A 27,953-nucleotide genomic window follows, 5' to 3' on the forward strand; every position below is an offset into this window, starting at 1 on the left:
TCGGTTCTTTTCTGGTTATACTCTGGCCAGATTAGTTAGGTGTCCGTAGAGTACCAATCACGGATTGCTATTTTCCTAAGATAGGTGAGAATGTCTCTTCTAATTGATGTGAGTAGTCGATGCACCGCAACTGCTCCGTGATGTCTAATGATGCTCCTGCCTTTGCTATTTCATCCGCTTTTTCGTTGCCGTCAATGTTCCTGTGGCCGGGTACCCAGCTGAGTGTGATAGCTGCCTGGTTAGCTGCTTCACGTAGCACGCTCCTACAGTTATCGACGGCTTTTGACACTGGTCGGTACTCGCATCAAACTTGCACGTGCGCATAATGGCACAGCAAAACAACAGACTGCCAGTTCAGTTCAAAGCTTTGTCAGTTTGTAACTAATAGTGTGGTAGATTAATCAAAATGAAACGTGAAAAAGAAAAACGAAGAATCGGTCAAAAGCAGCCTCCAAATTACTTCGTGGTTGAGTAAAATTGAAAAAAGTGGCACGGAAAATCAAGGTTTGTATATTATAAACTTCCATTATGTATTTTATTATATACTCAATTTTTTGTGAAACACGTTTGACAAACCAAAAAATTTAATACATTTTTGCTGTCCGAAAAACTAATGATATTGTAATAAAACTAGTAAGACTGATGTTTCCCAAAGCTAAGTTTAAGTGAGACTGTAATATGAAAATGTTCAAAATTTATTATAGTAAAAATATCTGTATCGTATTGCAATGAATAAATATTAATAAGAAAATGATTGGCGCGATATCCTTCCACCCATATCGAGCTTCTTTTTAAATTTGCTTCCTGCTCTTTTTTAGTTTATCCTACAAACAGATGAATTTTCACTGAGAAGCTTTTTATGGCAGAAATGCACGGATAAAATTTTGATAAAGGGGCCCCAGTTATTGTTCTGCCCGGGCCCCTGCGACTCACGCTATCGCCCTGACGGTTATGTTGCCAAAGTTGATATACTCTGTGTGCAAAGCAAACGTTTTTTCGGCAAGTGATTTATTAAAACTTGTTAACCCTCTAAATACCTCTGAAATGCAGCATTTTCCGAATAATTACAAATGTATAAAACGATTTCTTTCAAAACAATCTGAAATGGTTTTTTTTATACAAGTACACATATATTTAAAATAGCTATTTTATTTTCGCTATTAATTAAATGAATTTAAGATACTACAATCATTGTAAATAACAAGAAATAATAAAAAAAGTATCAAAAAATATTTCAGTAAAATTTTCTTAAACCATAATATCACTAATAATTGCTTTAGTGTTAACAAAACATATTTTAATATAATTTTTTATATTTATTATTAACAAAAACAATTCATTGTTCAAATAGTTGATTAATTTTAGAAATGAGAGTAAAATCTTAAATAAAAAAAATTTATAAATATTTTTAATTTCAGTAGAGTATATTTACAATATAGATAATCACTGCTTATTAAAATAAATTTAAATATATTTTATTCATTAAGTACTAAGAATAATTTTATTTATATTGTTTTAATTAATAGTTTAGTAGTATTAAATTTTCAAATTAAATTATTAATTAAGAAAAATATGAAAGTTTATTTTTTATTTAGTAGCGCTATTTACACGTTTCGACTGTCGAAAGCCCGAACGAATAACCCCATCGAATACTTTAATCATGGTTCAACTACACATCGCAAATCGCTGCACTGTTGCCAATCCTTTAATCGTGCACGATGTGTCTAATGCTCTTTGAAGAGAATCGGCTTACCACCATATTGTAAAGCCAATGTAAAAACCTTAGAGAGAGCTTCGCTCTTCAAGGTAGTGTGGAAGGTCGTGCATTACCACGACCCAAAGCAGAGGAGAAAAAGTTATCCTCTGTGGGGTTCAAGGGGTTGTGTAACTAGAAGGTTCAATAAGGCCATATTAAATCATTCCCGAGATGGTTGCGCTTGCACCTTAATGGTGCTCTTTACCGGAACGTGCCGGATATATATAAGTTAAAAGACCAATAGCATCGATAATACTGTCCAAAATATTCGTCGAGTGTCTTTATCGCTACAACAACAGCAACAGTAACCCCCTGTGGAGTGCCCCTTCTAAAATTTCTCTGAACCGTCGCTTCCCCTAGTCCTTTAAAGCATTGCGCAGCTCTACAAGCCAAAAACCCAGAGTAGAGAAATTAGAACAACCGTCTTGTGACCGTTCATTTTATGAGGAAATACGGCACCTGAGAACACAGCTGTATGAAGCAGAGAAGCATAAGCAGATTCTCAGTGATATCTACAAACAGGCGTCGGACCTCTATGCCAGGAACTGCACGGCAAATCCGATACTCAAAGAAAAATACCCAGAACTAGCAGAGGAGGAACGCACTCTCCCTAGGGAAATGCGCGTTACTCTAGCTCAACTTCGATATGGATACTGTAACCAGTTAAATTCTTACCCATCCAGAATCAACCCCGACATACAAAATGTATATCCTGCTTGCAATGTGTCCCCACATAACACCAACCATCTCTTTAATTGTAATGTGGAAGCAACGCCTCTAACTCCCGTTAGACGACATTGATGACAATTTGTGATTGGCCGCACCTATTGGATGGGGCGAAGCACTGCTACAACAACAACAACCGTTCAAAAGCACCTAGATGCAACAACACAACTACTTATTATGTCAGCCAATATTTTATAGTTTCGGTCCTTTTTCCCACTGAATTTTGGTTCCAAATAAATACGGGGATTCGCAACCGTGCTATACTGATACTCTCTGGTGAACTACAGGTTTGGCTTCACCCTAAAAAGTTAATCGGTTTCATTGCGTCATTTTAGTTATTGTTGAAGATAGAAATATTAGACTTGGAAGATCAAGTGGTTTATTGGGAACAACGTTATTTGTGTAGGTGACTTCTCAAGGACAGCTATTTTTATTCGTGAGAGTGCCTTAACCGGGAGAGGATATTTATATGGTCTAAGTCGCAGGTTACATTTACTGATAATGGTGTCCATAGACACAATCACAGCTTCCGTCTCGGCAGAGTATTGAGCTGCGACAATGTGATTCAATGAAGCTGTGATTTATACTGCAACTAAGTAGCATCGTGCGAGAGCATTTGCTTAGTTGAGTAAGGGCTCTTTTCTCAACATAAGGCTAATTCTGACGGAGAGTGCACCCCCAGCGGGTTAGGGCGCTTAGAATATACCCGCGGTAGGTATGCCTGTCGTAAGAGGCGACTAAAATACCAAATTGATTCAAGGGGTTTCGGTTGTGTAGCGCATGTAGCTTCTCCATCCAATCGTCAACTTCACCTACCCGTTGCAAATTCTGTTTCATTAAAAGCCGAGGGTCTGGCGACCCCGAACTCATGATGGATCTAGGGGTGGGAGGGTGGTATGGCCTAGAAGGTCTCATCGTTCCCGAGATGGTCGGGATAGTACCTTTATGGTGTTTGTTACCGAAACGTACCGGATCTGCATCCGGCGAAGGACCATCAACATCGATAACACTCCCCAAGGCCTTCCGGAAGTGGTCTTATCGCTACAACAACACAAACGTACAGTACATTTGAAACTGCTTCTGTCAACTGAGCTGTCGGCAATTGTTGCCAAACGTAATTAGTTACTGTGATTTAATTGAAGCATTCACTGTGATTGACAGTGATATTTCGATCACTGTGACATAATCACAGCCATACAAATATTTGTAATTTCTAAAAGAGGTTGTGTTGTTGATTTTGAGAATCCTTCCTCGTTTTTGGTAGTCCTTTCCCTACAAAAATCATTGGAACATGTGGTCCACTGGAGTAATTACCATTACACTCCACTGTAATGCAGCAATTGAATAACTCATGTTTCTACACGAACATATTGTAAGCCGATCATAGCTCGTTTTGACGATTGTAATCACTACACGATGTTTTTTGGACTGTGGGTACTCCATGGATTACTCTGATGTAATGCGGAGCTGGAGTATATGGTCCAGTCTTAGGACATCGCAATGTTAATTGGACCATATTTTTTGTATGAATTGTGGTTAATTTTGGAGCACTCGGTTGGTCCATAGCAAGTACTCCATACATGCATGCATGGAGCACTGGCGATTTTTGCAGGGTTCCTGGTCCGATACGCTCCAGAACTAGCACTTCGGGAGTGTTTTCTAAAACAATGTCAAAATTTTAGGCCTACCCTAAACACAATTTCCTAGACAGAAGCAATTCAAAAATGGAAAAAGGGAAAGGAACTACATCTGAATTGACAAAAAAAGCAGCGCTCGGAACGTGTAAAACGGCATTACATAATTATAAAAAATTTGATGAACACTTTTCGCTACTGTGCAATTTATGTAAAGTCTATAATTTTTGGTTTTTTACTGCTACAAATTGACCTTGTGAAAAATTTGTTGTATCTTTTACACATTTGCCTTAAGATATGTGTATAAACTTGTATCCATGTGTGTGCATCATTAATTTAGAATTCCGTGTGGAAACTATTTGCTGTGTCTATCATTTTGGAGGTGAGGAAAATTTCTGCATTTTCAGTTAACTGCAAAGAAAGAGAGACATTTTTGAATATATAATTTAAAAAAATCGCTACTAATGGTACAGAAGAATTGAGGATATTCATATCAGTGGCGTAGTGAGTTTTCTTACGCCCGGGGAAAAATATTTTTCATCAGTTTTAATTTCGCACCTAACAATTGTTACTGAGATAGTCAAGAGTATTTGAAGTGACACTCGCAACTTTGGAAAAACATCTTGTTCATACGAGATTATAAAAGTAAGTAATTCTAACGGAGTATTAGGTTCAATTTCTTTTCTACTGCGAAGTAATATTTTTTGCAGTCACATATTTCGATAAAAAGATTTGTTCCATCGAAATCTGTATTATAAAATTCACCCAAGTTCTTACAGTTTCTTTCTAAGTCGTTATTATCCTTGTTTACCAAATTTCCAACGTCGAAGAGAAATCCAAATTTAAAATTAAGGTAATTTAGTCGTGTAAATCTTGTACGTATTTCTTGTTGGAGACGATCGAGAATACTTTTCATAACGCGAAAAAATTCACATTCTGCGGAAAGTTCAATATCTCTAGCCGATTCTGCGGGCATTTTGCGGCACCTTCTTACACGTTTTACTATACCAATATCCCATTTATCACAAAGTGATTTCGCTTTTTCTATTGCTTCTTCACAGAGAGTGTCTCGAATTTCTGATAGTTCGGTCGCTAATGATCATTATACGCTTCTATAAATTCATCCCCGGATGGTGTAATCTGAGCTGAACGCGATCAATCCTCGTTAAGATTTCATACCAGAAATGAACTAATGTTATAAAATTGAATATATCTTGCAGAACTGTAGCTTCCCTTCTGGTGCCACTTGTAGTGTTAATGTCCTCTGATAATTGTTCTAAGTGTTCTACTACATTCTAAGGCTAACCGCGTGTATTCTGGCGCTGCATCGTGTTTCAGATTCACGTTTGACAGTTTTTGTTAAAGCATTTTTTAATAATTCCCATCGTAACGTTGAACGTGAGAAAAAAAGATATATTCTTTCAATTATTCCACAACCTGTAGCAAGTGCTCCGGATATATGTACGCATGCATTTTTTAGTATCGAAAATTTTTTCCAGAAATCAGTATTTTCCAGAAATCAGTGTGAGGACCAAATACTGATATCAAATTTGGCCCACACAACATTCACAGCAACATAAAGCTGAGCGAAACCAGCCACACACACAACATAAGGATGAGCGAAGCCAGCAACATACAACATTATCACCGCAATATGACGGTATGCCTACAGCAAGTCAAACACACGAATACAACACGCAATGTGCGGGCTTTCCCCCTCTAATTTAACGCTTAAGGCTGCGCTCCGCCGACTCATCACAGTCGACCGCGAGGTGACCCGTAAGGCGCCACAACGCCATCCCCGTCAACAAACGGTGTAGCCCGGTGCCATGATTACTGGTCGGATCTACGGACGGAAGGTGATAGCTCGTAGTATGGGGTGTTCACCAGTGTCAGACATCACCACCCGACGTAGAGGCAGACTGAGGTGTACGTGAGTATTCGTGTTTTCTGCACTCACTGAACGCTTAAGGTTGCGCTCCGCTGACTCATCATAGTCGACCGTGAGGCGACCCGTAAGGCGCTGCAGAATGACGACGCCAGCATCAACGCGTCGTCAACAAGCGCCCCAGTGGCCGCATGTTTATCAAGGAGCGTCCTCCGTGACCACATATCCTCTCACCATTATCTTAAATACTAGCCGCGACTCCAGTATCAACGCGTCGCCAACAGGCGCCCCAGTGGCCGCATACTCATTATCATCGCGTATCCTCAGCGACGAAATATTAATCGCGACAGCCAGTGTAACGCCAGCGCCAATAACAACAGAGCGCCATCAACGAGCGTCCTTCGTGACTGCCCCGTTTTATTTCGAGTGTCCTCAGTGACTACCTACTAAATCGCGGCAGCCAGTGTAACGCCAGCGCCAACAGCAACAGAGCGCCATCGATGAATGTCCTCCGTGACTGCACCCCTTTTATTTCGAGTGTCCTCAGTGACTACATACCTTTAGTTTTGAGTGTCCTCAGTGACTAAATACTAACCGCGACGCCAGCGTCTACGCGTCGCCAACGAGCGTCCTCAGTGACGGCATACATAAATAAATGAAGTTAAATAAAGTACGACTTGGAAAAGGGCCCCACAGTATAAATATATTGTAATGAACCCTGGACACGGCGAGTATACCCCAGCAATTTATTAAGAAGAATCGGGGCACAGAGAAAGCTTCGTTACATCAGTTATAATAAAAATACAAATTTTCCACGAATTTCTGCTTTGCGGACCATTTGGCGCCCCCTGAGAGTAGCGCCCGGAGTAAGGTGCCCCCCCCCCCCCCCTCACTACGCCACTGGTACACATACTCCACATTTCCTCCTCCACACACTTACCTCATTTAAAGTTAAACGTCCATCTTTGTTCTCATCACTTAAACTAAAAAGTGTTGCCGCTTCTTGTAGCGCATAACGTGGCGTCTTCGGATTTACATAATTTAGCAATTCCTCTCTATCGGCTTTGCCGTCATCATTCTTATCTAAGATACGTTTAAATTCTGCTTGCCGCTCTACCACCGTTTGTGAAATAAGCGATTTTCTACGCAAATCTTCATCATCATCCCCATTTACTTCAGAGAATTCTTCAATCGTTAGTTGATCATCACCATCCTGATCGAATTGTCGCAAGAGATCATCAACTAATTCAAGTAAATTTGTTATACTCGATTCAGGATGTCGAAATGAAAGATATTCATCAATTGTTAAGCTAAAGAGATCGGTGCGTGCCGCTTCAGACCAACGCGCCTTATCACGCATCATATCTTCACGGGCTTTCCTATTCAATGCTGTATGTTTGATTTCATTATGTTCATCAATATCTGCATCGGTCATACCGTGCTCCTTGAGAAAGAAATGATGATATTCCTCCCATGTAATGAGACCATCGGCTGGCGCAATATCAACTCGTTGAAATTCATGTGGATTATTTTGTATCGCCTCTTCAATGTGATCGATTATCTTTTGATTGATATAGACGGCCAGTTCTTGTATTGTCAGCTCGGAGTTGTGATCGCGATCGGCACTGAAATTAATATAAGATATGGAAACTTGAAAATAGGATATTGTCAATAGATATTATCAGTGGGGTATTTGAAAATACAAATACCACAAGATCTTGCTGAGTGATCTTCAATAACTAAGTTTCGAAATTCCAAAGAAACTGTTCAAGATCTTAGATTACCGAACACCCAAAACCATACCATAAAACTATGGTCCATATACATAGGTTAGGTTAGATTGAACTTTCCGGTTAATAAAGACCAGAATTCGTTTGACGACCAAACGGAAAATCCCTAATTTGGTATAAGGATTTATATTACAAAATAACTCAGTCCTATTGGTAAATACTAGAAGTTTTCTAGGACCTAGCTTAATTAATATAATAGCTTGAGCCTTTACCTCGCGAGCGCAGAACACGAATACGGAACGTCTCCCAAGCGGGGTTACGAGGCTGAGAATATAACCGCGGCAGGCATTTCTGTCGTAAGAGACGACTAAAATAGCCAAATGATTCAATTGGTTGTACAGCGCAACCCTTTGCAGGGGCTTCCAGTTTCTACAGCTTCTCCGTCTTCTTGTCAAGCTCAGCTACCCGTGGCGAATATTTTGTTTCCTTAGCGTGCGAGGCTCTGGCGACGCCAAGATCCTCTTGGTGCTAGGAGGTTGAGGGCGGGATGTCCGAGATGCTCGGGCTTGTACCTTAATGGTGCTGATTACCAGAGCGTACCGGATCTTTATCCGGCAAAGGACCATAAACATCGATAACATTCCCCAAAACCTGCGAAGAGTGCCTTTATCGCTACAACAGCACCAACAACAACACTTCAGAACGTGCTTAACTGTTTCTTCCTGCATCTCGCACTTCCTACTTCTGCTGTTACTGACTAGGCCTAACTTATAAAAATGTGACAACAGAAGGCAATTTATAGATAGTATGCCCATCATGAATGTAATGACGTAGCATTTTCACATGATCTTAGAAATTTTGCAGTGCCGCGCTTCTATCCACACCTTTCCTGCTTGATGGATCATATGCAACTCCTGTTTCCGTTGGTTCATTGAGTGCTGCACCCTCCTTTGTTAACTCAGCGGCCCTTTCGTTACGTTACTGACTTTCATATAAAAAGATCATAGATAGGTAGAAATCCTCTTTTAATATATCAGTTTCTAATTAGCTTTCGGCCAATTATGAATTATAATTAGGATGCAAATTTTGCAGAAAAAATTTTACGCAGACTTTACGCGACCAGTATCATCGACTATAAGTCACACACAAGACACAAGTATTCACTGAGGATCTGATGACCTGGGTGTAAAAGTACTCATTAGCGCCCTTGTTTAAGGATGGAACTGTCTATCATATTTACCCATCTTTCATCGAGTGCTGGTTAAAAATCAGCCAATTCATATTCGAGCCGAGATCCCACTACATTAACTAATGAATAGTTGAGTCAGCCACACACACGCACCGTGACGGAGAGATCTACTAGGGAAGATGAGTAGTAGATTACTAAGTCGCTGGCTATAGTGTTATTTGGTTAACCACCAAAGTGGCTCAAGGCAAGAAAATAAGTGGGTTAGTAATGAAGAAGATGAAAGATGGAGCCAAAGCTACCAGTAAAATTGCTTAGCGGTGAATTGGCGCCTAGTGTCCAAAACTATTGGTGATATTAATGAACAGAGAATAGGTTGTCAGATACCCAAAAACCGATGGAATAAGTGAATCGGTGGGTAACTGAGGGATGTCCAAAACTATCGTTGGAGTTAGGTCATGTTGAACGCTTTGCTTAACGGTGATTAATAATCAGCTGCTGAAGGTATAATGGTCAGTGAAAGGATGGTGAAATAATAACCGGCTGTTCGGCGGAAAAGTTAACAGAAACTAAAACTCAAATTGATTACATTGCTCTACAAAATTAAACTTTTTGCATTACCCTGGATCACCACTATTTTTTTTTATTTTCAATATTCTCCTAATTATAAAAATGGTCGAAATTTAAAATTCTATGGATACGTTTTTGTTTTTGTTTTTTTGTTTTATAAAATTTGCCGTTACAACTTTTATTAGATGATCGTAAAACTGTGAATATTCCAAATCAGGCAAGCTTTATTTCATGAAAATCCATGGATAAAGGGTAATATTATTAACAATTAAGTGAATGAAGAGAAAATACGTATTTTTAATATTTTTGTTTATTTAGCTATTTAAGATACCTTTATTAAAGAAATTCTACAAAATTTAGTAATTGAAATATTTAAAAAAAGTTTCTGCTTTTTGCTTGTCTACTGTAATTTTCTGAATTTGATTCTCGTATAAGAAATCAATTATAATCCCTCATTATATTTTCGTTCCAGAATCCTTGATAACGCTCCTCCATTGACTTAAGTTGTTGGTGAAATCGTTCTCCATGCTCGTCACTGACATCACCAAGATTTGAAGGGAAAAAATCCAAATGGGAGTGTAAGAAATGCATTTTTAGAGACATGTTGGTACCTGAAATTATATGTATATGTAATTTGTAGGTTACAATTATGATGAATATACAAAAATCATATCATATTCCTACTTACCGATTTTGGAATAGTTGGTTAGTAAATCTGAAATGATTTTCTTATAATTTGGACCCCGATTATTTCCTAAAAATTTGAAATAATCAGCCTAAATGAGTTCCAAGCAGCCTTGTCATCGGGTGATAGTAACGTCTCGAATGTTGAGCTCTGTAGTAGTTTTCGGATTTGTGGACCATCAAAAACACCTTCAGAAATTTTTGAAGAGGATAATTTTGGAAATATTGTTTGAATATAATCGAATGCTTTTTCATTTTTGTTTCGCGCCTTAACAAAATTCTTGACTAATCCAAGCTTGATGTGTAATGGCGGAAAAATCACATTCTCCTTTTTTATTAGAGCAGCATATTTTATATTGCGTGTGCCTACTTCGTGATTGGTTCTTGCTGGCCAGTCCTTCCTTACATAATGTGCGCTTCGATCTCGGCTATCCCAAAGGCAAAGAAAACAACAATGTTTTGTGTAATCACCTTGTAGTCCAGTTAGTAAAGCTACCACTTTCAAGTCGCAACATATTTTCAATCGTGTTTCTCATAATGAGTATATTTTAAAAGTTTGGACATGGTTTCATAAGTCTCCTTCATATTTACGGCGTGTGCGATGGGTATTGATGGCTTCTGATTGTCATTGTGTAATAAAACTGCTTTAAGGCTTTCTTTGTTACTATCAATAAATAATCACCATTCACTTGCGTCATATGTTTGGCCAAGCTTTCCAAAAAGTCCAGTTATATCATAGCAAAAACATATATTGTTTTTATTTCTATAAAAACAAGCATATGGCTTATGTCGCTCACGATAGGTAGTTATCGTAACCTGTTTTTCTAATAAATGTCTTTCTTTTAGACGGGATGCAAGTAGCTCTGACTTATATTTTGGAAGCTCTAGGTCTCTTATAAGATAGTTTAACAAGGACTGTGTCAGAGGCTTTGGGAAAAATCCATCTGATACGCTGGAGATTTTTGAAGACGAAGAAATAGGCGATGGAGGAACTTCAGTATACGTATCATGTTGATTTTCAGGACGTGGAACTCCATCTGAATCTAGCACGGGAAGAGTAAAACCACCAGCTGAAATCGTGGTATAAGACCAAATCATATGTTTTCCAAATCCTTTTTTTTACATAAACATAAGTAACAGTTAGCATCATGATCACATGTTTCTCTCCTCATCACAGGTTTTTCAATTTGCATGTTTTCTCTGTGAAAAATGAGTATCGTAGATATTTTTAATTAATAAATGTAATTGTTACTTACTGAGGGTAGGATTTCCATATCTTTAAAATATATATACAGCTATCACAAATTGAATTTGGCGTCCAATATTGGCTCAAATTCTCAACATCTATTTTAAAATAATCCTTATATGAATTTTGTAGTGAAATAGTGAAATTTCTCCGCCCTTTTGCTGTAGTGTAAAGACCACATACATAACAAAATATATTCGGGTCATTTTTGCAGACAAATTTTCTACTGTTATTATTAATTTTTTTTAAATTCACTAACCAATTAATATTTTTTTACTGTTGTTGACAACTTGACTTTTCGCGATCAGGAATACTAGTTAAATAACATTGAATGAACTAAATGAATTACTTTAAATAGTCGCAGGCCACTTCGATTTTCAAAAGTATGTATCTTTTTTTCTCGTTAAGTTTGTCACAATCGAAGACAATATACAGGGCAGGCATCCAATGAGTCTGTAAATTTTTTAACCATTACCTGCGAAAGGGTTTGAAAAAGGGGGTTTTCAAAAAAACTTCATATGCTATGGGAAATGGCCTGTGCAGGCTGGAATGTTCAGTAGGTAGGTATAACAGTTTCTATGACGGAGTGATAATTTGATTTTTTTGTTTTTACGATTTAAGCATTCTAAGAACATCGCAAGAAATGCCTCAAGGAAAAAGTTGTATTTATTTGATAACAAATATATATGACCATACTCCTTTCTTACGAAAACTCGCGTTGGCAACTTAAATTTTCCATACAGTATAAGGCATTTTTTCTTACGATCTGCGTTTTGCCTTAAGAAAAATTGACGGGGAAAAATTTCTTGAGCGTCATTATGGAGTTTTCTCATTTCTGGCGATGCCCGTAGTAAGTTTTAAAAAGACAAAGTTGGGCAAAATGTCATACCTAAATAATTTGTTTGTAAACAATTATAATAGGCTTGATATGCAAAATGTTCGCTAAATTGGGTATTTTCACTTTATTGTCAATAAAACCAACATTTATTCATGTATTTTTACGAAATAAGGCTTTAATTATTTATAATGTTTACAGTTTTAAGACCGTGAAATAAAATTGGAGTTTTTAAAACCTTCGATTTTTTATGAATTTTTGAAAAATTAAAAAAAGTTCGATTTTGGAAAAAAATTTTTTTTTTACATTTTTATGTGAATAACTCCACAACCGTCGATCATATAAAAAAATGTTCTTAGCAAGACTTGAAGAAAATTTTGTGGTGAATCCATTGATGTTTCTCCCAACGAATTTAGATAAGTAATTTGAAGATATGATAAAATAAATGGAAATACCTCTGTGATAATTCGTGATATTAGAAAAAGAAAAAAAAAAAAAAAAATCGTATCCATAGAATTTTAAATGTTGGGTGTTTTTGTACTTAGGGGGCCATAATACATCGAAATTAAATAGTTAGACTTCAAAGTAATTTCTCTTCTTGACTAGTGTTATATGCTCTGGTGACATTTGTATGTATGGTGGCAGTTTATGCACGTTAAGTCTTCTCCTAACAAATACAGCGATGGCTATATGGCGAGGGAGAGGTTCTCGATGGATTAGCAAGTTTAAGTGGAGAACTAATTACTTGTACCTGTTGAGCTCGGCTTAAATCCTCAGGACAAATAAAGGTCTAAGCGAAATCCATCTCGACGTGATATATCAGAAGCAATAAGTAATTCCGCACCTTATAAAGATTGAAAAACGGACTAGGACATATATTTGTAAAGTTTGCCAAAGAGAAAAGGTGGTATTCATATCCAAATTGTGAAAATCGACTTCTCCCTGGCGAGCTTCCTTAGAACACTTCTTCTAACATTATTTGCTCTGGAGACAAGGCGGCAATTATAGAGCATGAGATTAAGATCGAACATTCTGCAGTGAATAGCATTACCTCGTGGTCAGCACCAATCCTTGGTAAGCATATCGGCGGATACCGTATTGCGCCAGCGGAGCACTGAAATCAAAAGTGCGCTCGTATGCAAAGAAGAAGTGCTTTCCGCGGAAGAAAGACTTAAAAAAATGTGGATAGGCACTTTCGTTGGTACGATGATAGAGGAAACCTCTATTTAAGATGGTGTAGTATGATTTACAGCCACAAGAGCCAGACCACTCCACTGGGAGGGGTCCTATGGCACCTCCTCTGCAACGTGAGAGTGGCAACTCCGGGTCTTGTCAGACATATCATAATATAAGAGCATCTTTGGCAGTTCACAAATCAGTCGCTTAACTGCTGAAGTCACTAACCTAACTTCAACCCTTAGCACTCCGTTAAATATCTTGAGCAATGACAATGAGCAAGTAAGTAACTTATTTAGGAGGCGGGTGAGACAAGTACCATTGGATCAGAACTTCAGTTAGGTTAGGTTGGAATGGTTAGGAGTTCATAATGTTACCAGAAGTCCAACGACCTAACTGAAGAGTCCTATTGTTATAATATAAATCCGTCCTATTGCTTAGTACTAGAAGCCTTCTAGGACCTATGGTACTTGCTGCTTCTGTAGTTGATAGCTACAGTAACTAACACAATAATGGAAGTGCTCAGGAAAAATAGGCATATCTCAGAGCCCAACATTGCATTCAAACTACAGATTTGCGATAGGAAAAGGATTTGCTGTGACGATACAACACAAAGCATTACAAAGTTGCAATAAATCTCTCCTAAACCTACTTGAGAATGTTAACAACGGCATTTCTAGGCCATTGCAGAATCAAAAGTCTAATACAAAAATTGGTGATCGATCCCAATAGCATCTGTAGCTTCTGTGATAGCGAGGATGGGACCTCAGAGGGTGTAAAATAAATACCAATAATCTTCAGATCACCGAAGCTTGAAGGGTGAATGCCATTCTAGGCTTTCGGAAGATGCTCCCCTGCAAAAATCGCGAATACTCCATGCATGCATGTATGGAGTACTCGCTATGGACCAACCGAGTGCTCCAAAATTAACCACAATTCATACAAAAAATATGGTCCAATTAATATTGCGATGTCCTAGGACTGGCCCATATACTCCAGCTGCGCATTACATCAGAGTAATCCATGGAGTACCCACAGTCCAATAAACATCGTGTAGTGATTACAATTGTTAAAAACGAGCAATGATCGGCTTAAAATATGTTCGTGTAGAAACATGAGTTGGTCCATTGCTGCATTATAGTGGAGTATAATGGTAGGTACTCCAGTGGACCACATGATCCAACGATTTTTGCAGGGATGCAATCTTGATTTGAGAAACTAAGCCTACACTAAGACTTTAAATTATTTCATTAACCAGTTGCGAATTACAAGCGTAAAAAAGGCGAATGAAAGAAACGAAAGAAAATTCGTCATAAGTTAAGGCCTTAAAGAATTTCTTAAGGAAATGTTTTAAACTCGCGCCCTCTTCAGTCTTATCAACCTCTCTACTCTCCCACCTTACGATAGGTTAATGCATCATTTTTATACTCAGTTGAGCAGAGCTCACAGAGTATATTAACTTTGAATGGATAACGGTTGGTTGTACAGGTATAAAGAAATCGAGATAGATATAGACTTCCATATATCAAAACCATGAGTATCGAAAAAAAATTCGATTGAGCCATGTCCGTCCGTCCGTCTGCCCGTTAACACGATAACTTTGAGGTATCTTGATGAAATTTGGTATGTGGGTTCCTGGGCTCTCATCTCAGATCGCTATTTAAAATGAACGATATCGGACAATAACCACGTCCACTTTTTCGATATCGAAAATTTCGAAAAATCGAAAAAGTGCGATAATTCATTACCAAATACGGATTAAGCGATGAAACTTGGTAGGTGAGTTGAACTCATGACACAGAATAGAAAACTAGTAAAATTTTGGACAATGGGCGTGGCACCGCCCACTTTTAAAAGAAGGTAATTTAGAAGTTTTGCAAGCTGTAATTTGGCAGTCGTTGAAGATATCATGATGAAATTTGGCAGGAACGTTACTCTTAGTATTGTACGTCTGCTTAATAAAAATTGGTAAAATCGGAGAACGACCACGCCCACTTTAAAAAAATTTTTTTTTTAAATTCAAATTTTAAAAGAAAAGTTAATATCTTTACAGTATATAAGTAAATTATGTCAACATTCAACTCCAGTAATGATATGTTGCAACAAAATACAAAAATAAAAGAAAATTTCAAAATGGGCGTGGCTCCGCCCTTTTTCATTTAATTTGTCTAGGATACTTTTAATGCCATAAGTCGAACAAAAATTTTCCAATCCTTGTGAAATTTGGTAGAAGCTTAGATTCTAGGACGATAACTGTTTTCTGTGAAAAAGGGCGAAATCGGTTGAAGCCACGCCCAGTTTTTATACACAGTCGACCGTCTGTTCTTCCGCTCGGCCGTTAACACGATAACTTGAACAAAAATTGATATATCTTTACTAAACTCAGTTCACGTACTCATCTGAACTCACTTTGTATTGGTGTAAAAAATGGCCGAAATCCGACTATGACCACGCCCACTTTTTCGATATCGAAAATTACGAAAAATGAACAAAATGCCATAATTATATACCAAATATGAAAAAAGGGATGAAACATGGTAATTGTATTGGTCTATTGACGCAAAATATAACATTAGAAAAAAACTTGGTAAAATGGGTGGGACACCTACCATATTAAGTAGAAGAAAATGAAAGAGTTTTGCAGGGCGAAATCAAAAGCCCTTGGAATCTTGGAAGGAATACTGTTCGTGGTATTACATATATAAATAAATTAGCGGTACCCGACAGATGGTGTTCTGGATCACCCTGGTCCACATTTTGGTCGATATCTGGAAAACGCCTTCACATATACAACTAAGGGCCACTTCCTTTTAAAACCCTCATTAATACCTTTAATTTGATACCCATATCGTACAAACACATTCTAGAGTCACCCCTGGTCCACATTTATGGCGATATCTCGAAAAGGCGTCCACATATAGAACTAACGCCCACTCCTTTTTAAAATACTCATTAACACCATTCATTTGATACCCATATCGTACAAAAAAATTCTAGAGTCACCCCTGGCCCACCTTTATGGCGATATCTCGAAAAGGCATCCACCTATAGAACTAAGGCCCACTCCCTTTTAAAATACTCATTAACACCTTTCATTTGATACCCATATCATACAAACAAATTCTAGAGTCACCCCTGGTCCACCTTTATGGCGATATCTTGAAAAGGCGTCCACCTATAGAACTAAGGCCCACGCCCTTTTAAAATACTCATTAACACCTTTCATTTGATACCCATATTGTACAAACGTATTCTCTAGTCACCCCTGGTCCACGTTTATGGCGATATCCCGAAAAGGCGTCCACCCATAGAACTAAGGCCCCCCCCCCCCCCCCCCCCCCCCCCCCCTTTTAAAACACTTATTAGCACCTTTCGTTTGATACCCATATTGTACAAAAGCATTCTAGAGTCAACCCTGGTCCACTTGTATAACGATATTCCGAAAAGGCGTCCACCTATAGAACTAAGGCCCACTCCCTTTTAAAATACTCATTAACACCTTTCATTTGATACCCATATAGTACAAACAAATTCTAGAGTTACCCCTGGTCCATCTTTATGGCGATATCTCGAAAAGGCGTCCACATATAGAACTAAGACCTACGCCCTCTTAAAATACTCATTAACACCTTTCATTTGATACTCATATCGTACAAACAAATTCTAGAGTCACCCCTGGTCCATCTTTATGGCGATATCTCGAAAAGGCGTCCATCTATAGAACTTAGGCCCACGCCTTTTTAAAATACTCATTAATACCTTTCATTTGATACCCATATCGTACAAAATAAATTCTAGAGTCACCCCTGGTCCACCTTTATGGCGATATCTCGAGAAGGCGTCCACCTATAGAACTAAGGCCCACTCCCTTTTAAATAATAATTAACACCTTTCACTTGATACCCATATCGTACAAACACATTCTGGAGTCACCCCTGGTCCACCTTTATGGCGATATCTTGAAAAGGCGTCCACCTATAGAACTAAGGCCCACGCCCTTTTTAAATACTCATTAACACCTTTCATTTGATACCCATATCGTACAAACAAATTCTAGAGTCACCCCTGGTCCACCTTTATGGCGATATCTCGAAAAGGCGTCCACCTATAGAACTAAGGCCCACGCCCTTTTAAAATACTCATTAACACCTTTCATTTGATACCCATATTGTACAAACGTATTCTAGAGTCACCCCTGTTCCACGTTTATGACGATATCCCGAAAAGGCGTCCACCCATAGAACTAAGGCCCACTCCCTTTTAAAACACTTATTAACACCTTTCGTTTGATACCCATATTGTACAAAAGCATTCTAGAGTCAACCCTGGTCCACTTTTATAACGATATTCCGAAAAGGCGCCCACCTGTAGAACTAAGGCCCACTCCCTTTTAAAATACTCATTAACACCTTTCATTTGATACCCATATAGTAGAAACAAATTCTAGAGTCACCCCTGGTCCATCTTTATGGCGATATCTCGAAAAGGCGTCCACATATAGAACTAAGGCCCACGCCCTCTTAAAATACTCATTAACACCTTTCATTTGATACTCATATCGTACAAACAAATTCTAGAGTCAGGCCTGGTCCACCTTTATGGCGATATCCCTAAATGGCGTCCATCTATAGAACAATGGCCCACTTCCATTTGATACACATGTAATACAAACACATTCCAGGGTTACCCTAGGTTCTTTTTACAACATGGTGATTTTCCCTTACTTTGTCTCCACAGCTCTCAACTGAGTATGTAATGTTCGGTTACACCCGAACTTAGCCTTCCTTACTTGTTAATTTTGGGCTTGTACTGAAACCCTTGTCGAATTTTGCTATCGACTCTGAAATTAATGATGTCGGCTCTGTGAACCATAACTACTCCATATCAATAACAACATCAACATCCACATTTAACCAGCAAAGAAGCGAAAGCACTTAAATTTATGCGCTAGACGAATTTTTCAGTTTCGTATAAATAAAAGGTGCTCCAATTACGTTCAATTTGTTCTCAATTTACAATAAGTAGATAAACATGGAGATGAATAAAATCAAGTCTAATGAGTTCAACTTTCGGAAAGAGTTAAATCTACCATTTAATTAACAATAAATGCCATTTAAAAGTTTTTAATTTAACCACTGAAAAATAATTAAAGCTCCATGTTCGACTATTTTTGGGAAATTTTAATTTAACCGGCACAAGCGATAAAGTTGTATGTTAGTACTTTAAAACAGATGATGTACAAATGGATGCTGTATGTACGTATGGGAGTATATACACACATATTTACATTTATAAATGTATCCGTACTTACTTACTTAGTTCATATTTCCAACCGCAAATCTTCTAAAATTACCCAAACTTTTTGGTAGACACCACCTTACATTCCTACATTTGTTTGTATGTATGTCCTTCCTAAGCGCACGATTATGAATATTATATTCATTATTAAGGTGGATCAGCTTCTGTTTGGTGAAATTTTGTTAATACGGACTTATCCGTAGCGGCGATCAGTAGCGGACTTACGCAACTCATCATTATCATTGGGAGGCGCTAAATTGCCTAAGCGATTTTTACCATTTCGTAATAAGTCATACCAGCTATCCCTGTTTCGCGACAATTGACGCCCATTTGGAGCATCAAAGGATATCAACTCATTCCCCAAGTTCTGTGTAAGAATACAGGGGTTTATGGTAAGAGACTTCTCAGGTAGAAAAAGGAGCTTCACAGTGTGCCGATTTTTTCTTTGTTGACAGCCACTAATTCGATTTGTCTTCATTCACCACAAAACTTACTTTATTGGCTTTTATACAGGCCACAGAGCAGGCAGAACTTACGGCCTATTGTAAAGGCTGGTCACTAAAACAGCTCCTCCTTTGTTTTCTGACATAAGGGTCGCTCAAGTGAAAAGAGTTCATGCTAGGTGACTTTCTTGACATCAAGGAACCTGCAATAATGTGCCGCCGAATGCTATCGAGAAAGCATCAAAATTATTGGAAATTGAATCGCTTTCGTAGGGGCAGTGGCCCCGAAAAGGCGTAGGTTGGGGTGCACCGTAGGAGGTACTGTATTAGATCACCCTCCATTGTCGGTGCATCGCTGATGCTATCTGCTAGGCTTTGAATCTGAAGCCGTATTATGAGAGATAAAATCAAGATTAATGGACCTCTACGCGTTGGCGATGGCGAGTACCAAAGAGGATTTAACGATGAGCTGTATGAGCTCTACGCAGACATCAACATAGTCCAGCGAATAGTAGCGGCTGCGCTGGCTAGGCCATGTTATGCGAATGAAAAATTACGCTCCGGCCAAGAAAGTGTTTTTATCGGAACCCGCCTATGGAAGCAGAGGTACAGGGCGGCCACCACTCCGCTGGAAGGACCAGGTGGAAAACGATTTAAACTCCCCTGGTGTGACAAATTGGCGCCGGTTGGCAGAGAGGAAGAGCGACTGGCGCGCCTTGTTGGACGGCCATAACCGTTTAAATGGTTAAGCGCCAATTAAGTAAGTATGTAAACTAAAGGCCGGTTTTAAACAAAACCAATAGATATGTTTTTGTTTTAATTTATTAGCACTCGATATTTCGAATTCAGTCTGCCGGGCCTTGAGCTCATTAAAATTTTAAAATAGTTTATATTGATGGCCAAAAACATTCTACATTATGTAAGTATGTAAAATCAATTTGTAGAATTTGTTCATTCTAAGTCGTCGTAATAGCGATATTCACAGACCCAGCAAACCTTATCCTGTGAAAAAATTGGCTTGACCACATTGGAAAAATAGCGCTTCACTTCTTCTATCCCACCACTCTCTTATTCTGTTGCCTTATTTTCCTCTACGTCTTTGCTCTTACCAATATTCCGCTTTTCTTACTCTCCTTCTGCCGTTTCTCTTTATCTAAATATCCCATTCTCTAAAGTGAATTAATTGCAGTCGTAGTGGTTTAGTCACTGATTAACGAGCAACGAGGTAAGACATTTCTGGCGTAAAAATATCAGTTTATTGATACAAAATACCATCAAAACGATTCTCTTAAAGAATTAAAACACTTTGCGCATGAGCGTGAAAGAGAATAGTAATATGTGTGAACTGAGCACAAATAATGATTTCGTGATCTCTGAGTAGCTTTTGAAAGCGCGAAAAGAAGTAGGGGTGGTTCTGCAACTAAATTGTAACGGGTTAACCGAAAAGGGCACGGAGATAGTTGATTACATTAATGAAAATAATATCCGCAAACTCGCACAAGCGGTAATGGTAGAGGGCTTGCCTTTATCACCCATGACATATGCAACAGAGTCTATTTCAATCCAACATCAGCCGTAAGGACAAATCATTACAAAGTCAAGGCTTAACCATACGGTCATGTGATGTTGACCTAGAAGTAATTAACACCTATGTTTCTCCTGCCACGTGCTGTCCAAGTGGCTATTGCGATTTCAACGCACACTACGACCTCTGGCACTCCAGCTTGTCATTTGACACCGGAGGCAAGCAGCTAGCACAGCAAATAGACAAAGCGAGTTTTTGTACGATAAACGGCGAGGGCCCCATTCGTTTCGCAGGTAACTTTCACACCTCTCCAGATATTAGTATTGCCAGCACAGGGCTCATAAACTGCGTCGAATGGCAGCCGATGCTTACTTTAGCATTCTACCACCTGCCCATAATCATCTCTGAAAAGCAGACTTTTATTAATTTCATAAAAGGAAAGACTATACAAGCTTTAAAAATCAATATTTTGCTGCTCTTTCCATTCCGTCTTAAGTCCGGCAAGACGAGCGTGCGTTTCCCGAGCGCTTCAGCTTAGGCACGCATTATTCCGATCGGTAAAATACTTAAAATTATACCCCATTTCCCGGCTGAAGTTGGAAACTTAGCAAGAGAACGTGACCTAGCAAGACAGCTCGACCCTAGAGAACCCATATTGGGAATCCCAACTTGGATATTATGCGGTTGGTAAATGAACACAAACGTGCCAAATTGGGAAGAGCTTTTAAAGAACTGCAACTTCTCTGCGGGCGTTGGTAAACTGGCGCTGAAAGAATAAACTAGCTGACGCTCGTATTCAACCTTTCGTTGAAGTCCTTCGCCACTCCCGAACAATGGAAAATGGCAGGGATAGTTTTACTACTAAAGCTAACGAAGACATTGGAAATCGTCCTGCTTCCTCATTTCACTACAAATCTTCGGCGAACCGCCCATCAACATGGCTTCCGCAAAATGCATAACACTGCCATCACGCTAATCGCCAATAACAATCAGATAAATTACGGACTAAATCAGGAAAAACCCCTGATAGGACGGTGTTCGTGTCACTCGACCTGTGAAGAGTTTTTGACATAGTCAACCACGGCACGCTGCTCCAAGATATAGAAGGTTCACCCCTTCCCCCTTGTCTAACAAGATGGGCCTCAAATTATTTTAATAGCTGGCAAGCGTCTATTCCATAAATTTAGGAACGAAACCTCAAAAGCTTAGGAGAATCAAGCGGGGGGCTCCACAGGGTAAGTGTCATAATCCCACCACTTCATTATCACCAAACAAATCCATGGCCACTCTGTTTACGACATGTAAGCAATAAATTACGCAAGTATTTGACGTTCACGTTGATGGTATTACGCTACCGTCTGTCGGCCACCCAAAGATCTTAGGAGTAACGTTCGATAATACTCTTACTTTTAAGGCGTATGCCACCGAAATCGTAGTGTTGCCGGAACAAAATCCTAAAGTCGCTTGTTTTCAACACTTGGGGAGAAGATAAAGAAACGTTGCTAACCACGTTCAAAGCTATTGGGCGTCCGGTCATGTGCTCCGAGTCACCAGTCGCCAGGCCTTAAAAATAAATACTGGAAATGGTTGCAAAACTGTCAAAATGCTGATTTCAGAACTGTCACGGGATAACCTCTGAACATCACCGAGGCCGAAGAGCTCAACATAATTGATTGATCTAGCCACGCCTCAAAGAGGGTTAAGCCGAGTCTTCGTAAGCATTATGATGAGATCCGGCACCTACCAACACCGTTTGATCCAGAGGAGCATAAGAAGCCCCTAACCAAAATCCATACAGATTCGGTAAACGTCTTTGCTGGGATACCTCGGTGAGCTCCGTTATCAATGTACAATATCCCACTCTTGCAGAAGAAGAAAGTATACTATCAAGGAAGATATGCGTCACTCTGACCCAACTTCCTTGAGGATACTGTAACGGGTTAAACTCTTACTTTTTCAGAATCAGAACCCCGATTTACGTAATGTATGTCCTGCATGTGATGTGTCCTCACGTGACATCAATCATCTTTGCAATTGTAATGTGAAACCTACGCCCCTAACACCAACCTCGCTAGGGTCCTCCCCTTTTAAAATTGCTAGTCTCTTTGAACTTCCGTTAGAGGACTTTGAGGACAATTGCGGCCACTCACACCGCACGCATTGAATCGGTCGAAGCACTGTTAACACAAACACTACATTGTTCTTATAACCATGTTGCCGTAAAAATCTCTATCATATGAACAGGCTTAACGGTTATACTATTAATGACGGTAATATGTTAGCTTAACTATTTTCATGGGTAATCTTGGGGTGACAATAGTAATTGTTAAGTTAACGGAGCTGTGGCTTACGTATGCTGCATTTTTTTGTTGATTTTACTGTTCAGTAAATTTATAAGGAACAACTTGTGCGAGGTTGATCCAGTTGACCCCGTAATTCTGTTGATTTCTAGCTTTTTTCTTTTAGGTTGTAATCTAAACTAATTTTGAACCACCCTTATATACAAACTTATATACATACAAATGATAAAAGAGTTACGTAGTTATAAAATTGAAAATTTTCATTTTATATTTATACTCAGTTGAGCAGAGCTCACAGAGTATATTAAGTTTGATTGGATAACGGTTGGTTGTACAGGTATAAAGGAATCGAGCTAGATATAGACTTCCATATATTAAAATCATCAGTATCAAAAAAAATTTGATTGAGCCATGTCCGTCCGTCCGTCCGTCCGTCCGCCCGTCCGTCTGTCTGTTAACACGATAACTTGAGTAAATGTTGAGGTATCTTTATGAAATTTTGTATGTGGGTTCCTGGGCACTCATCTCAGATCGCTATTTAAAATGAAAGATATCGGACTATAACCACGCCCACTTTTTCGATATCGAAAATTTCGAAAATCCGAAAAAGTGCAATAATTCATTATCAAACACGGATAAAGCGATGAAACTTGGTAGGTGAGTTGAACCTATGACGCAGAATAGAAAATTAGTAAACTTTTGGACAATGGGCGTGGTACCGCCCACTTTTAAAAGAAGGCAATTTAAAAGTTTTGCAAGGTGTAATTTGGCAGTCGTTGAAGATATCATGATGAAATTTGGCAGGAACGTTACTCTTATTACTATATGTACGCTTAATAAAAATTAGTAAATCGGAGAATGACCACGCCCACTTAAAAAAAAATTTTTAAGTCAAATTTTAACAAAAAATTTAATATCTTTGCAGTATATAAGTAAATTATGTCAACATTCAACTCCAGTAATGATATGGTAACAAAATAGAAAAATAAAAGAAAATTTCAAAATGGACGTGGCTCCGCCCGTTTTCATTTAATTTGTCTAGGATACTTTTTATGCCATAAGTCGAACAACAATTTACCAATCTTTGTGAAATTTGGCAGGGGCTTAGATTCTAGGACGATAACTGTTTTCTGTGAAAAAGGGCAAAATCGGTTGAAGCCACGCCCAGTTTTTATACACAGTGGACCGTCTGTCCTTCCGCTCGGCCGTTAATACGATAACTTGGGCAAAAATCGATATATCTTTACTAAACTCAGTTCACGTACTTATCTGAACTCACTTTGTATTGGTATAAAAAATGGCCGAAATCCGACTATGACCACGCCCGCTTTTTCGATATCGAAATTTACGAAAAATTAACAAAATGCCATAATTATATACCAAATACGAATAAAGGGATGGAACATGGTAATTGGATTGGTATATTGACGCAAAATATAACTTTAGAAAAAACTTTGTAAAATGGGTGTGAACCATACTAAGTAGAAAAAAATGAAAAAGTTCTGCAGGGCGAAATCAAAAGCATTTGGAATCTTAGCAGGAATACTGGTCGTGGTATTACATATATAAATAAATTAGCGGTACTCGACATATGATATTCTGGGTCACCCTGGTCCACATTTTGGTCGATATCTCGAAAACACCTTCAAATATACAACTACCACCACTCCCTTTTAAAACCCTCATTAATACCTTGATACCCATATCGTACAAAAAAATTCCAGAGTCACCCCTGGTCCACCTTTAAGGCGATATCCCTAAATGGCGTCCACCTATAGAACTATGGCCCACTCCCTCTTAAAATACTCTTTAATACCTTCCATTTGATACACATGTCATACAAACACATTCCAGGGTTACCCTAGGTTCATTTTCCTACATGGTGATTTCCCCTTATTTTATCTCCATAGCTCTCAGCAGAGTATGTAATGTTCGGTCACACCCGAACTTAGCCTTCTTTACTTGTTTTTAATACTTTTTGTTTTTGCTTTTATAACTTCGAAGTGTTACGGGCCGGCTTTACTCCAAATTGTGGTGCAGAAAACGTTGTGGATTTTTGTAATTTGAATAAATGCCATTGCACAGAATAGAGCAAAGCAAATATACGTAAAGTAAAAGTTTCGAGGTGCAACATAGCACAGGCATACCACATCATAAACAAATGAACATACATAGTTATACTTGAAAATAATTAAAAACAATTTTTTTAAACTGCCCTTTAAATTTACAACTTTTGTTTTTCGGCCTATTTGATATGAGCCATGATTCATTCGCAAGAGGTTTGCTCGGCTCACAAAATGTTTTACAGCTGCAGTCATCTTGCTCCCAAATCGAATTGACACCCATTGACTGTTGTTTCTTTGCCAATGCACTATGGTCTGGCGACTGGGGTTTGCTGGCCAAAAGTCATTTTCTAAGTATCCGATATCAATTTTTTTTTATACCCTCACAAAAATAATACTTCAGACTAAGAAAGTCCATACTTAGTTTTTTCTTTAAATATTTGACAAAAAGATTTCAGCTGTCAAATTTCGCATTTCGAAAAAAAAAAAAAATTTTAATATTTCCTTTTCAGCTTCCTCGTATTTAAAAGTTTAATAATTTCTCAGATAGTGCATATATTTAAAAAAAAGGTGAATTGAGGCCATTAAGAAAGGTAAGTATTTGTGATTAAAGGAAAAATCAATTAATATTGATTGCTACATAAAAAATAAAATCCCTTTCATAAAGGGCTCTAATTTTGATGATAATACTCCTAGTTAAGGAGAGCTAAAAAAAAAAAGTCTGAGGTTGTCTGACCTAAAACTTCTTTGAGCCTTAAATGCATTCAATTTCGAGTTTGAGGGCTGACTTTTACGTTGCGCTTTTTTGGGTTTTTTGAATAAAAGCGCTTTTTCTTACAAAACTTCTATGTGCGTTTGGAAAGAAGCAGTGAAAAATGATAAGAAAAAAACGCTGTTTTCAACTTTCTGTTAAAAGACATAATTACGGAAAGTACAACTGAAGAATATGACAGATATCTGAAGGAAAAATCAAGACTAATATGCCTGCAAATGAGTGAAAGATGGGAGAAATGTTATAGAAAGCCCGAACATTTTTTGGGGAAAAACGCTGAATGGCTTCAAACGGAAGCTACAATAAAAAAAACGAAATCATTTTCTTTAACCCCCATATCAAATATGGGCCGCAAGCCACTTGTTTTCAATGAAAAATCAGACCAAACCCAAAGAAGACAGGCTGCGAAGCTAGCAGAAAGTCAAGAAAACAACCTAGGTTTAATGCTTCGTGCTATTTCTACGGCTGCGGTAAGAAGAGGTAATGTTGATTTAGCTGCTAGTTTGAGGGCAGTTTGTCAAAATCCCACAAATGTTTCCAAACTCAGAAAAGTTGTTGAAAATAAATTTAACGAAAGATCTCCCATTCCGATGTCTGGAAGGAGCAGTATATAAATATGCGCTTGGAAAATAATAGGCGAAATTCTTACATTTACCCACCATATGAAGAGATTTTACACAAAAAATGCGAGTGCCGACTGGCGATAATCAATGTAACAGAAAATTATGCAAAAGTTTCGTTACACATGTTAATAAGGCAAACAACCGAAAGAATTGTTGAGTTACAAAAGGACGTAATCCTTGCAACCATGGAGTCCAAGAAACAGGAATTTTTAGTTGCTGATTTAACTATCAGTTACGGATTTTATAGTAGCACGGGTCATTCTCTTTTTAAACAGAACTTTCCGTCCTCATCAATATCATCGCAATTGAACACTTCGCTCCTTGCTACCACGTTTACACCTTTATGTTTAAAAGATGCAGCTCGAAACATTTTATGGTGCAATCGAACACCACAATCCACTAGATTCTGCCGACCATTAAAACCAGAATATATAAAAGAAACAAGAGAGGTTATCTTGAATGAAGATACAAATATTAAAAAAGAAATCGAAGAAAAAACTCCAAATAAATTGCAAGTTTTATTTGACAGCAATTGATGGAAAAGTTTTAAATATATTAACTGAAACCAAGTCAACTCAAACTTATCCGATATGCAGTGCAACTCCAAAAGACTTTTTAAAAATAACAGACCCCTCGTCAGATAAATTCAAGCCAAATCCCGGCAGTTTACGATATGGAATAAGTCCTTTACATTGCTGCATAAGGTTTTTTGAATTCGTTGTTCATCTTGGTTTTAAAAAAGGATGTAAAAAAGTGGTAAATTCGCAATGAAGCAGATAAGCGCATAGTTGAAGAAAACAAAAAGAAAATTCAAGACTTATTTTGGGAAAAACTTGGACTGCATGTTGCTAAACCAAGAGTTGGAGGGTTTTGAAATACAAACGACGGGAACACATCACGACGTGCTTTTTTGAATAATGAAATATTTGCAGAAATCACTGGTGTTGACAAAGAGCTTATATATAATTTACACATAATACTGACATGCTTGTAATGCCAACTTCCGCTAGACTTAAACAATTTTGAGCTTTTCTGTTTCAGAACAGCAGAAATCATGTATCAAAAATATCCTTGGTGCTCGATGACAGCTACCGTACACAAAGTTCTTATTCACTCGAAACAAATTATTAAGAGCATGATACTTCCAGTTGGATATTTTGGGGAAGATGCATCAGAGAGTAGACACAAACTTTACAAGTTCGATAAGCTGCACCATGCTTGCAAAAACAGCAGAACTAATAACCTTGGAGACGTATTTTATAGAGCCTTGGACACGTCAGACCCCAGATTTCGAGCGTAAGATTTTCCAGACGGATAAAAAAAGGCACGTATGCAATTTCCGGCAGAAGTAAGATCCTTGCTGAGCAGTGCGAATTACTATTTACAAAGTAATGAAGACAAGCAAGACGAAGAGGGGCGCGATATAGAAAATCATGATATCGATCCCAGCTTCGATACACTTTTATATAGCTTAGAGTTAGAAAATGAGATATAGAAA

General features: G+C 38.2%; 1 protein-coding gene across 12 annotated transcripts in view; it reads right to left on the bottom strand.

The window, feature by feature from the left end:
* Positions 1-4,184: 4,184 nt before the first annotated feature.
* myd (mayday) overlaps positions 4,185-27,953 on the bottom strand; it is a 438,878-nt gene continuing 415,109 nt past the window's right edge. For all 12 annotated transcript variants that reach the window (XM_067759145.1, XM_067759151.1, XM_067759150.1 and 9 more), the window contains 2 exons: positions 6,945-7,629; positions 4,185-4,527 (listed from right to left, as the gene is read on the bottom strand). In XM_067759145.1, the coding sequence (XP_067615246.1) occupies positions 4,453-4,527; positions 6,945-7,629 (760 nt within the window). In that variant the 3' untranslated portion in view covers positions 4,185-4,452. The remainder of the gene's footprint in view (positions 4,528-6,944; positions 7,630-27,953) is intronic.

The sequence above is a fragment of the Eurosta solidaginis genome, chromosome 1, assembly GCF_040869045.1.
Source record: "Eurosta solidaginis isolate ZX-2024a chromosome 1, ASM4086904v1, whole genome shotgun sequence".
Taxonomy (NCBI): domain Eukaryota; kingdom Metazoa; phylum Arthropoda; class Insecta; order Diptera; family Tephritidae; genus Eurosta; species Eurosta solidaginis.